The sequence below is a fragment of the Pseudopodoces humilis genome, chromosome 2 (assembly GCF_049639895.1).
Source record: "Pseudopodoces humilis isolate 2021_Gansu_Grassland_sample_001 chromosome 2, ASM4963989v1, whole genome shotgun sequence".
In the NCBI taxonomy this organism is placed as follows: Eukaryota; Metazoa; Chordata; class Aves; order Passeriformes; family Paridae; genus Pseudopodoces; species Pseudopodoces humilis.
Window position 1 is genome coordinate 19,462,310 of NC_142201.1, and position 12,827 is coordinate 19,475,136.

The following is a 12,827-nucleotide window of genomic DNA, read 5'->3' on the forward strand; positions in this document are numbered from 1 at the left end:
CTTTTTCTGTCAGTTTAAGCTCTAAAGCCAATGTCACAACATGGCAAAAATTGCAAAACATATTACACTGATCTGTAGGCTGGCTGTGAATTTTCTATTTATTGACTGAATTTACTGTCTGAATTAAGCATTTGCAAAGAAACTGACTTGTCAAAATCTGTACATGGAAAGCACTTTCAAATATTTTTCAAGTGTCTTAATTGTGTAAATATTAACCTTTACACAGATCACATTAAAGCTAGTTCTTGTAGGTTTTCCTGAAGTGTCAAAGCTGAGGTTTTACCACTATTTATGAGAAGCAAGAACAAGCAGCTTCTTGCTTTCACTGGAAGCAGTCTATGGTAAAAAGAGATTAAGAGGTTTTGTCCTTTTCTCTGGCTACAGGAAAAGCTAGGCAACTTTGAAATAAACATTGTGTTTCCACTAATATGTTTTTGGGTTGTTTATTTTACATATAACTTGATTTTTAAGTTTTCAAGAATGACTTTGCTTACTATGTTCTTTGAATGTCAGAACTGGGATGTGTTCCCACTGCTGAGACTGCAAATGAAAAGGAAATATTGTATATAAAAGGCAGCAAAAACGTCATCATTTAACTTTCCTGTTACAAGGCAGAAACTAAATATAGCAAAAGATCTTTGTTCTGATGCTTTGGGAGATGAGCACTACTCCACTGTAAAGAACAGAAAAATCTTTTACTATCCAGGTACTGTTATTCAGCTCTCTATCAGGGAGTATCACCCAGACCTATTCCAAGCATCTTCTGAGATTCTATTCAGATTTCTTCTTCCTATTCAGAATTTTTAAATGAATGAAAGAAAACTAACTAGACAACACCTCTGCTTCAGAAAAGTTCAAGACAGATAGAATTAAATAGTGACAGGAACAGTCTTCTCCTTTTCTGAAACCAAATTTCTCTAGTAATTTAGTTTTTCCTTAAATACAATGAAATTCCCTACTCTTCCTTTCAAAGCTACCTATATGGATCTCACAATAGAGAAGAAAACAATTCAAGTTCCCAAACCTTTCAGTGGCCCCATGCGCAGACGTTGCTCGAGCTCGCTGAATTTCATCTTCCAAGCGTCTTTTTTCTTCCTCCAAACGTGCAATGTCTTCTGGGGATCGTCTCTGCTGACTGATGAGCTGCAACTCCTGAAGAAGAGCCTCCTTCTCTTTGATGAGCTGAAGACGGTCCCTGTCCGCTTCAGCCATTCCTGGCCAGGATTCATTATCGAGCAAGGCCAGCTGCTGTTGTATATTCGAAACTCTTTAAAAGAGGATAAATGTATTTCAAAATGCAGAAGAGAAAGACAAGAGGAAAAATATCTAAACACGAAGCCTGTTGATGCCTGTGCCCTTTTTCTTCTAAATACCAAACCAAGAAAATTTAGAGGGGTTTGGGAGATTATTTGTTTCTGGGTTTTGGACGAGGATTGTTTTTGGAGGGTTTTGTTTGGTTGATTGGTTTCAGGGTTTTTTTAATTGTTTTGTGCATTTTTAAAACAATAAACAGTTGAAAATGTTCCTACATGTGTAGATGTACGAGAACTACAGTGCTTTTATCTACTCTATAGACAATATCTGTCTTCACAGCTTTCTCATTTTGTAAAAAATGAATTAATATTTTAGAGCTCAAGTTTACTTCTTGTAGAGTTGATGAAGCAGAACACTTTTTGGTTCCTCATTCTTCTACAATCACATCTTAAACTGGGATTTTAAAAGTGCAGTAAGATTTTGAAGAAGCAGAAGGTGAGACACTTAACTAATGATAACATGTCCATAAAATCATGTCCCACCTTGTAGAGGAATGGTTCAAGGGACTGAAAATATTAGACTACCCTAAATTACAACAAAATTTTAAAGCTGCCATTGAAACAGAAACATCAGTCTGGAAAAAAGATTTACTGGTTACAAAATACAAGTGGCTTTAGATGAATGTGGCATAAAAATATGCAATTAAATAAGCTAATTTGCTGGTTTTTTTCCTGTAGTATGCTTTATAGTTAAAAGTAGTTTCTTATATGTCAATATGCTGTACCATCACATGAAACAACATTTTTAAGAATAATTCCACAGCTGACATTTTAAGAACATGTTCTTTTAGAAACAAATTTTGAACTCCTATCAGTATTACCAAGAACACTAAAGCTAGACATTTCACAAATGTTTCTTGTGGCGTAAAAGGGAGAACACTTACTTCTAGGTATTTATGTTTGTCTGGCAATGACAGTTTAGACACTTTAGAATGTAACAGTTAAAATTAGAGGTAAGAGAAAATCTAGCTTTCTGATTTTTGAACATTCAAAACTCAGGAACTGTACAACATTTAAGCAGTTTACATGTTAGTTTCATCTTCACTTTGAAATGGTTCCATTCAAACAAAGATCAGTACCTCTAAAAGTTTACTACCCTTAATATAAATAAATAAAGACACTTTCAAGCCAGCCATCGAAGTGGGATATAGTTAATTGATTTTGATAAAAACAATCTTTTTCAAATAGAGCTGATAAGAAAGAAAACTAACAACAAAAAAGCAAGGTAAAATCCCATAACACACAAACCAAAGACTCACAGCATGATAACGTGATAATGAATAAAAGGCACAGACATGACAAAGGCAATGTTTTCCCCATCTGAAAACAAAACCTCATACAGTAAGGTTTATCTCCTACTGATATCTGGGAAGTATTTGGCCATCTTATTATCAAGGGAAGCGAATAAACCATCAATGTAAGTCATTTTGCAGTGACTGCATCCATATATGAATAAGAATTTCAGTGTCCTTTCCCCCCACCACACACACTACATTTTATTTCAGCAAGTAAAGAAATTGGGTATTATGTCACATTTTTGTCTAAAGCAAAATACTTTATCAAGCCCTTCAATACCATTTCCTCCTCCTTGCATCAATAACCAACTTCCTGCCAATACCTACTGAAAGCACCATTGTGGATCAGTACATACAGTCTACATATTTCACACTTCAGCTATTGTGCATGAATTCCAGATGCAGCTTCCTGAAGAACACCTCACCCCATTGACCAAATGTCAGGGCCAGGAAGAGCAAGCAGGGTCAGGATCCTTTCTCTCCCATGCCTAGGCTGCTCTGCTGTTAACATTCAGTAAACACTCCTGAAGCACATAGAGCTTGATTTTCAGGTGTTCAGTGCCAAATAAAACAAACAGGGACTCAAGATCCTTTCAACAGAATCACAGAATTCCGGTACAATTGAGTTATCACAGCTTGGCAACCGAGTGTGAATCAGATGAGTCTGGACTATTTGATTGTGTTCATAAGCTTTTACACAGCTTCTAGACAAAAGAAGATGACATTCATCTTAAGTCTTTGTGTTTCTTCGTAAGACAGCTGAAGGACTGACACTCCTTCATTTTAACACTGTTTTGATACTTATTTTTACATTGCAGGGTGAGCTGGTTAGGAAGCAGACCACAGGTGCAAATGAACACTAATGAAGGCAACAAGGAAGAGAGAAGTATGATCAGGGAAGAGATCTTTCAGTGCTAGTGAATCAGTGATTCCACTTGTCTGTGGAGTAAAACACCACCTTCACTAAACACAAGAGGTTTTAATTTAGATGCTTGAGCTTGCTGAGAGCACGTAACTCCCTTTGTGTACGACATTCCAGCTTAAAGTTTGTTTTTTCCCTTCAATTTCTGTTATGTTGATGCTTTGAAAGTAGGAAGTTCTCATACAATAACTTAATTATACTGTTGTTAAAGGGTGAAAAGTACTGCTGTGGACAAGGTTTGTATCACTGAAGAGTTCCAAAATCTGATTAGGTATTTACTCTGATTCCCTCGACACTCTTAGCTAGCTCTTCTTGTTTCTAGTTTTCCCTTTACACCAAGAAAAAGCAGGCACAAAACACTATATAATGCAGGAATCTGTTGAAGCACCAAAAAAACAGTCTTCTGCAACCTCTATTTCCTACACATGAACTGAAGTTTTGGGGCAATTTTGTTGTTTGCTTTCCACTGGGGAATCCCTCTGTACGGTAAGTTGTTCCAAGAAGCTACCAGTGACAAACTTTTTAATATTTATCTCCTTGGCTAGAAGACACCGTTAAGGCTTTTATGGTCTCATTCACTCAAAATTATGAATAAAAATCTGAGTTGTCATTTTTAGTTATGCTCAGAACTTAGTAAAAAAATCCTCTTAAGTATGCTCTGTAACTGCAAACTATCTCCTCAGACACAAACTTTTCTTCCAATCACAATAAATACATAAATAAGCCATTTCACTGTGCTTGCCTATGCCAGAATTTATGCCTGTCATTCTCACTGCTGCTGTGTTAGAAGAAAATGGCTACTGTCAAACTCAAAGCTGCCTTAAAACATCCACTTAAATAAACCAATGATTTGACATAGATTGCAACCTAAAGTGGAAAAAAAACCCCACTTAGGATCCTTTATGAAGCCTCTGTTTTTCAAGCACATTTCTCCTTCCTAATGAGTATTTTTAAGATACTATTTTTTAACTGCAGACACTGCAAAAGAGTGCTTTTATCTGGCCTAATGCCAGATACTGAGGTCCCTACTGATCCAGCAATTTAACATATTCCTGTGGAAAAAACTGTTAATTTTGAGCCATCAGCATTCCAGGCATTTTGCCCATTCCCATCCTTGCATAACAAGTGCTGAGGAGCTTGCATTCCTCACTGGAGTAGGTGGTATCAAATGACTGGTTCCCTAGATAGGCACACCAACTTGCTGCTGAATTCAGTATTTTAAAATTTCGAATGGAGATGAACGCAACAGTTCTTGTAAAGAGAGGGGCACAGATGGGATGACAAAGGTTTAACCTGATGATCTTAAGCAGACACTGACTTGAAATGGCACTGAAATGCCATACCAAGGTATCTAGAATGATGTCTCACTCAAGATAATGCAGACACAGCATGAGAATGGAGATCAGTAGAGTCAGTAGTTTTCTATACAAACTACATCATGGGGAAAAAAAAAAGCAAGTATTTCCAGAATTTAATTAGACATAGTTGAATTAAATTTAGTAGCATGTCTGAATCATTATAGCTCTGCACAGCTCCCTCTCCCCCTGACAAAACAGGACAACCCTTCTGTCACTGAAAATACCTCAGGAACTTTAAAGATTTTGTTAATAGTCAGAAAATCACTTTCAAGGGTGATATCTGAACCCAGCACTAATGAAGTTATATTGCTGAGCTCAAGAGGATATTTATTAGAGCATAAGAAGTAAGTAAAAATAACTTATTGTGAGATGAGCAATTTACAATTACAATTTACCCCATGTTAGATTCTTACTCAGACTTTGAACAAGACAGGTGTCTTGGGGAGGGAAATACTCTGAACCAACTCAAAGTTATTACCTCATGCTCGTAAAATGGACAAATTACGGATATCCTAGAGCTGGCACTTGTTCTTCAAATTTAACATGGTTTGAATTTTACAAGGAGAAGAAAAAGGAAACCAAACAATACTCATCTACATTTAAATGCCTAGACTTTTGGCTGACATACCATACCACTCTAGAACTGAGGCCTTTGTTACCTGTGCTATGGGAAGACCAGTGGGGATAAAATAAAGAAAATATTCCAGTTGCAGTCTGAAAGAGAATAGTGGTCAAGATCACATAAATCAGCCCTGCTTACTCTTTTCTCTAGGTTTATAAGTGGACCCAGTTCTCTGACACTTCAGGTAACAGGGAATATCTCTCACAAGGAATACCCAAACGCGGTGGCTGTGGGACTGAAGACACATAATGAAGAGTGTAAGAACTTGGTAATTTCTGGTATTTATGCACTTTCTTGAGTGTGGATTATGATTTATATCCAAAGAGGAAAATGCTAGAGAAAGATAAAGAAAGAAATGGAAAGAACAAGAAGCTGGGGAACTCGGCCAAATGCTCGCAAAATCTCTCCAGTGTGTCTATTTTGGCTGTTCCTGCAAGTATGTGCCACTGTGGCTTTGGCAGACCACCTGAGTATGCTCTGTAGAATACCCAGCCTTCCTCACAACACAATTTCATTCAATAACAACGAGGTCTTAAACTGGCTTAAGAAACTCATGGAACCATTAGAGTTCACTGGCATTTTGCACATTTTAGCAAAATTGCAAAAATCTGCCCAAAGCAAGCTTTCCCAAAAACACAGGTGAAAATAGTACAAAACTTTAAAGAAGTTCAAAAGAATGTCTAAGCTTCCTTTATAACTCAAAGAAAATGTTTTATGTTTAAAAACTAGCAATGGGAGATTTAGGTTTGGCTGAGCCAGGTATTTATGTGACATAAAACAAATTACTTCATCCTTGAATCAGATTTTCATATTTGTTCAGCAGAATAAAGCATACAAATCCACTGAATTTCACTAGAGATTAGGTAATTAAACCTTGAAACCTGCCTATACAAGATAAATTTTAAAAGGAAAATACTTGACTGTGTAATTGTATTAGTACTGGAATGTTGTTATCAATATCCAATCAACATGTACTTTGTCACTGTAAGCACAAATTGCACAGACACACTTTTGCTTATGCCAGTAATTTTAAAGGCCTAACTGAAAATTAATTTTGGAAATGAGACAAGTTTGCAGCAAACTATACTGAACAGAAAGAAGTAACATCCTTGAAGACAAATGTAGAAATACTAAGCATATCTGAGGAAGAGATTTTTTTCAAGGCTAAAATAAATCTCCTAACATCCACTGCATGCCTCTATGAAATGAAAGAAAAAATAACATCTTTGAATTCAAATTTACAGAAGATACAAATAAATACAACCCAAACTAGGTAAGCTGGTTGAAGATGTTTGAATGTATTAGTTCATTAAAGTTAGCTACCATTCAGACTGGACTATCAAAAAAACCCCAAAAAACCTACAGCTGAAACTTTTCTTACTTCTTATTGGAGGGATTTATTTTTCATTTACCGATTAACACACTTCACTGGATATGAGGCACTGCAGCAATGACATTTCATGAACATTTGCTAATATACTTCATGTAGTCATTTTACTGAACTGCACAACTTAAGAGTTATCAAAGAAAAACAATTTGCTTATGATTTCTTGCGCTATGAAGCAGTATATTCAGAAAAGTGCTTAAGGGGTACACTTTCCAGTGTGCAAATGCTTTCATGAGAGGTGGTCTCACTGAAATAGGAACTGAAACTAAAACAGTATTTATCCAGGCAGCTTGGGGCTGTGTGTTCAAAAAGACCGTCCTCCCTCCCCCCCCGTTTCACTGGAGGGCCACACTGGCAGATCTGAGAGGAGAAATTTCATGGAAGTAAGGTACAGTTTATTTAGAAATAATGGGGGAGGGGTAAGAATACAGAGTGGAAGAAAAGTGATTGAGCCTCCTTTCAGCACGACTGGCGAGTTAAAAAGCAGAATTTACAAAACACCTCCAGAAGCCTGGATCAGAAACAGGGGAGAGGATCTCTTCCCCAGCGTGCTGGAAACGTCAGAACCCACAGTGTACAACATCTGAAATACCCACGGGAAAAATTAAATTGCAAATCAACCAACTTCCTTCCGATGGGAAAGTGATGGGGGAAAAAAGGCTATGTGAATGTCTTAAGTTATGCAAAGGCCAAACCATTCAGCAGTCAGAGAGATTTTTGAAGGAGGAATTAAAATGAAACTATCTTTTATAAGGGAGGAGGGATATTTTGGGAATGTAAGCCAACTCTTCTGTGATCACTGGGTTTCATCTCCTGAATTCCTCAAGACAGTTCATTCAAAAATCCCAGCACTGCATTTCCTTGCTTAGACTCCACATATAGAGAACATACTTTAATTTTTAAAGACTTTTTACTACATCTACCAAATATTCTGCTTATATATGGCTAGATTCACAAGAGCAACTGAAATGCAACACTCTGTCCTACAGTTTGTGGGGTTTTCTTCCTGCTTTCCTTTCAGGGGAAGGACATACTTCTCTCCTACAGAGTGTTTTAAGTCTCCCATTAAAAGTCTGTCTGATGTACTTATTTGCTGTATGTTTCCACACCCACTTGACAAGCAAGCAGTCACAATATACTCCCTTACAGCTGTGACATACTGTAGCATTTTAATTTTCTACTTTGTAGATTTAATCCATCACAGCACATTCCGTCACCCACACTGTGCAGCAACAGTAGATATTTCACCAGCCAAGGGAGAATGAACACAAAGATATTTAGTAGAGACAAAAGCCCTACAGAAATGCCAGCAAGCTAAGGGGAAGGAATGCATGATAAATGAAGAATGCAACCACAGAGATAACTGGTAGGGGCAATGAGCTTTGTGCAGTTCCACTCAAAAGCTGAAAGCTGATTACTTCCGTACAACATACTGGGCAGAATAAGGCTACTCTTTTAAAGCAACTAACATACTTTTGCTAAATAACAAACCATTGTCAGAGCTGCTATCCTGGGAAAGTAAAACTATTCTTACTGCAATCACCATTCTCTAGTTGGAAGGTTAGCTACCCAGATTTTCTACACTTAATTAAGATCAAACACCAGCTCACTTCTGATGTTCAGAAATACTGCATTCCATGCAGAAACAAATGTTTGGCATTTCCAGCTGAGAAATGCTTTGCTACTTAAAAAAAAAAAAAAAAAAACATAAAAACTCAACATCTCTTCACCCCCTCAAAAAAACCACCACTCTATCTTTTCCCTGTAAAAACAAACATGAAGAAAATTGTTTTGAAAAGCACAGAAAAGCTGTGTCAGAAAGCTGAACTAAAAACATTTTAATACAATCTTCACAGCATCAGTGACTCTGTTAAACTGAATATGATAAAACTAAATTCTATCATTCTTCTTTCAGCAACTGTAAGTCACTAAATCATCACTGGACTTTTAAGTGCTAAGTTATTCTGTGAGCAATCAAGACACTGAGACATTTTTGTTTTATTCTTTTTTCCCCAATTATTTAACCTTTATTAGGTAATAGTCACTGGTATTTACACACAATCTGTATGATGCAGACTTTCATTCAAGTTACAAATCCTGAAGATTTAGCTGTATTCACCTGGGCTTGCTTGTACCAGCTTAATTTTTGAAGCTGATATTGTGTCCAAATGCAGGTAAATTTTCCAAGAACAACAAAATTATGAACTGCCTATAAACTTACAATTTCTGCAAAGACTTGTAACTTCATTACAGATTCCCCCAAAGAAAAAGTCACCATGATATGGAAAAACAAAGATAGAAGAATTGAACTCATTTTCTAACTCTTGTTCTAAAAGAAGTAAAAAACTGGTAGAATAGAACATATTGAAAAGAAAAAGAAATCCTAATTTATACAAATTTTAAAACTATGGGTTTTAAAGTTTACTATATTGAATCTTTTAGGTGTCAGTCAAATTCCACAACAGAATACTCTACACATTCTACTTCACACATTCGACTACATTCTAGTACAAATCAAAATAATCATAATTGCATTCATTTACTGAGTTCAAGTAATCAATCATCTGTACCCACACTATTGTCCTGAATATGTGGCAAACAGTTTGAAAACAGTGAGGTTCAATGAGGACCTGCTAAAATATTTAAATAGATAGTACTTTTAAAATTTCTATAAATCCATGAAAAAACACTGCAAGACTGGCCTCAACAAGAGAAATACTTACAATAAGCAATTAGACTGAAGGAGTTGGTGAAGAATCAATCTATTCAAAGTAATACTTGTTATCATTTTTATCAGGCTTTTTTTCCAATTTCAACGTTTATTTTTATGTACTCTTTTGTTCATCCCTTAACATCTTCATTTATCTTACATGAAGCCCTGCATTTGTTCTTCATGGCTTCAGTACGCTGAACTTAAGACACGGGTATGCAAAGCTTTGGGTATCCTGACAGACCAGGCTGATAAGTGTAAGCTTAAAGACTATATCTGAGTTTGAGAAAGAGGGTGAAAAAATGTAAAACAGTTTAATTGAACCACTACAATTTTGTGTTTATACAAGTAGAGAACAGGGATGATATTTAGCTTAATCTCTGCAAACAAATATAATAATCTTATGATAAAGTCTTATATTTACCTAAACTTTCATTACCTGTTTACTACTTAATAGAGAGCAAATTAGTCTTCCCAAAGACATTTCAGCTTGGAGTCTGCTTCCAGTTCAACTTTGAAAACTTTAATCACAAAAGTAAATATAAAACCCAACAGATTATCTTTAATTACCTTTTCTTGGCCTCTTCATATTGCCAGTTCAGCCTCACTTTGTCTACAAGTCTTGTTTTGTCATCAAACCCAAACTTGCAGAGTTGAAGAGCAAGGAGAGGAGGAAAAAGAAAGGAAGAAACAAGTTAAAAACACTCTCATCACAATAAAGAAAGGGATAAATTAGTCTTCCTTACTGGATTCACTAAAGAGACCTCTATACTTTAAATAGTAACATAATAAAAAAATCAATTTCGCAATGCAAAACTTATTAATTAATTGCTAAAAACAGAAGATAAATAAGCCCTTTCAATAAATTATTAACTTGGAAATCGAGGCATAGCAAATTGAATCATTGATAAATGGTCAAAGCTTTTCAACTTTATCTAAAAGACAGAGTATTTTAACTGAAATATTTTGCTACTTTATATAGCTGTTGTGTGAATACCCTTATTAGAAGCAATTCAGAATACATTCCCTGTACTGTAATGTGTTAGCCAGCACTTACAACATTAACGTATTTTAAACATTAGTACAAAAAAACACCTGATCTTGAAGCAGTCGTACAATGTGCATTTATGTTGCAAATCCTACTGCACAGTGTTTCTACACAATTTCTATTTTAGGGCATTAGCACTTCCCTCCTCAAAAGTTTGTGTATGGTCAAATAGTTAAAACCTAAGCTCCTAAACAAGTGCACGGCTTCACCTCCGGAATTCTCCTCTAGCTGCTGCTTTTTTCTGTCTCCATCATCCCATGGGTAAAAACTCCACTTCTTTTCTATTCACATGGCACTAACAATAGTTCCATGAAAAGATTCAGATAATTATTTTTGTTTCCCTTACAAAAAGCCTACACCTCAAACATAATTTTCACAGTGTACTTGTCTTGAATTGTGTACTGCAAATGGGAAAATGTTCCTGTGTTCCTTTTCGTGATTTGTTTCAGAATTCAATAATCCACCCATCCACCACACCCCAAAGGCACCATCTTGCCTAACACCCTGAAAGACAGCCTAGCATTAGGTCAGTTTTCCCAGATTCCTGAAGAGTCTATCTTCTCAAAAACAAGACTTCCTCTTCTGCAGGGACCCTCTGGAGACATCTAATCTGACAACTAGCCAGCAGTGAAAGAATAATAAAATAGACAAGAAACGGGATGATAAAGCCAACAATGAGATGATTTCTAAGTAAGTGAAAATTAACATCCAAACTACCATATTAACAAACTACAAACAAGTTGCTTTCTTGCTTTTGTGCCAGTCATCCACAGAGGCATGTTTTATTACTGATTAACAACTGGGTTGCCGTAGTACTAGTGGAAGCTGAATTTTTACTTACTATTATTTGGAGTACACAATTTCATTCAGATAGAACCATTTCCAAGGAACGCCAGTATGTTATTCTTGAATATCACATTTAAATGCATACTTATAAATATGCCGCTACAAAGCACAAAGGTAAAACAGACTACATGGGTAGTTTTGTTGATTAAGAAAAATACTTCGAGAATAACAAATACTTTCCTTATCTCAGACAGAGGAAAGAAGCAGAGATCTACACATCTTCCATGTATATGAACAATGAATACAAGCATGATAAAAAAAAAGATGAAAAAATAAAATTTTAAAAAATACACAGCTATCACTACTACCACAATGCTAACATCTCATGCAAAATTATGCCTACTGCAACTTCAAGCTGGCTAAAGAATTTTCTTCCTTCCTATCTCATTACAAGTATCAATAATTCAGAGCTGGGAATATGAAGAGAAGAGGTCCATGGACACCTAAGCAAGAGCTGTTACTCCAAGATGAACCTGCCATCACCAAAGTGGCAATGCAAGAAGTGCTCTGCTGGGCTGGCTGAGTCCAGGAGCTGATTTTACCTGCCACTGCCTGCAAGCATGCCGCTGCATCCCTATGCCACGCTCAAGCAGCAGAACCACCAAGCCCACAACTTGCACACAGCAGAAACCACAAGCAAATGCAACTCCCTCACCACCAGTATCGCCCAGGATTTTTCCTTCTGCTCCAGCCAAACACCTCTTAAATTAAAAGAGTAAATAACACTGTATCACTATAGTTCAAAAGAGGCTAATTTTGTACAGCAAATGTTTCACATAGGAACACTCACATACCTCTCCAGTGATGTCAGTCTGAGAACAAGCATCGCAGTGTTGTTGAGGTAAACAGGAGTCACTGAGTGAACTAGAATTGTGCTGGAGATCCTGCAGGGAATCTGTAATACAACAGCTATTTCTGAATCCATCTGTTAATTTGGCCAGGCTCTAAAGGAGAAGACATATTTTAATAGATTAGAAAAAATAGTTTTTATAATACTTTTTAATAACAGAAAACAAATTTTGAAATTGCTTAAAAAGACTAGTAGCTTGCCTATAGAGAGCTATTTACAGAAAGTAAAATTCATTGTTGTGTTACCAGCATGCAAAAGGTTTACTTTGGAATAAACCTCTCATTTCAAAAGATGCACGTAACAGTAAACAGATTTTATATTATTTGTTTTAGATCTATGAATGTTTTATCTTCTGTATGGCTTGCAGCTCTTTAAATCTAGCAGCTGTCAACTTCACATTAGCTGATAGGGAAGACAAATGTGATTCACCTGCCCTTTTGCCATCTTCAGCACAGGTTACATTCCTTAGTCACTAC

The 12,827-nt window shown here is 36.2% G+C and overlaps 1 protein-coding gene across 1 annotated transcript in view; it reads right to left on the reverse strand.

Annotated features, from left to right (window-relative positions):
- WWC3 (WWC family member 3) overlaps window positions 1-12,827 on the reverse strand; it is a 98,959-nt gene that overhangs the window by 27,471 nt on the left and 58,661 nt on the right. Inside the window, exons 7-9 of the mRNA XM_005516620.3 lie at window positions 12,296-12,445; window positions 10,178-10,251; window positions 1,025-1,267 (exon numbers count right to left, since the gene is read on the reverse strand). Coding sequence (XP_005516677.3) covers window positions 1,025-1,267; window positions 10,178-10,251; window positions 12,296-12,445 — 467 coding nt within the window. The remainder of the gene's footprint in view (window positions 1-1,024; window positions 1,268-10,177; window positions 10,252-12,295; window positions 12,446-12,827) is intronic.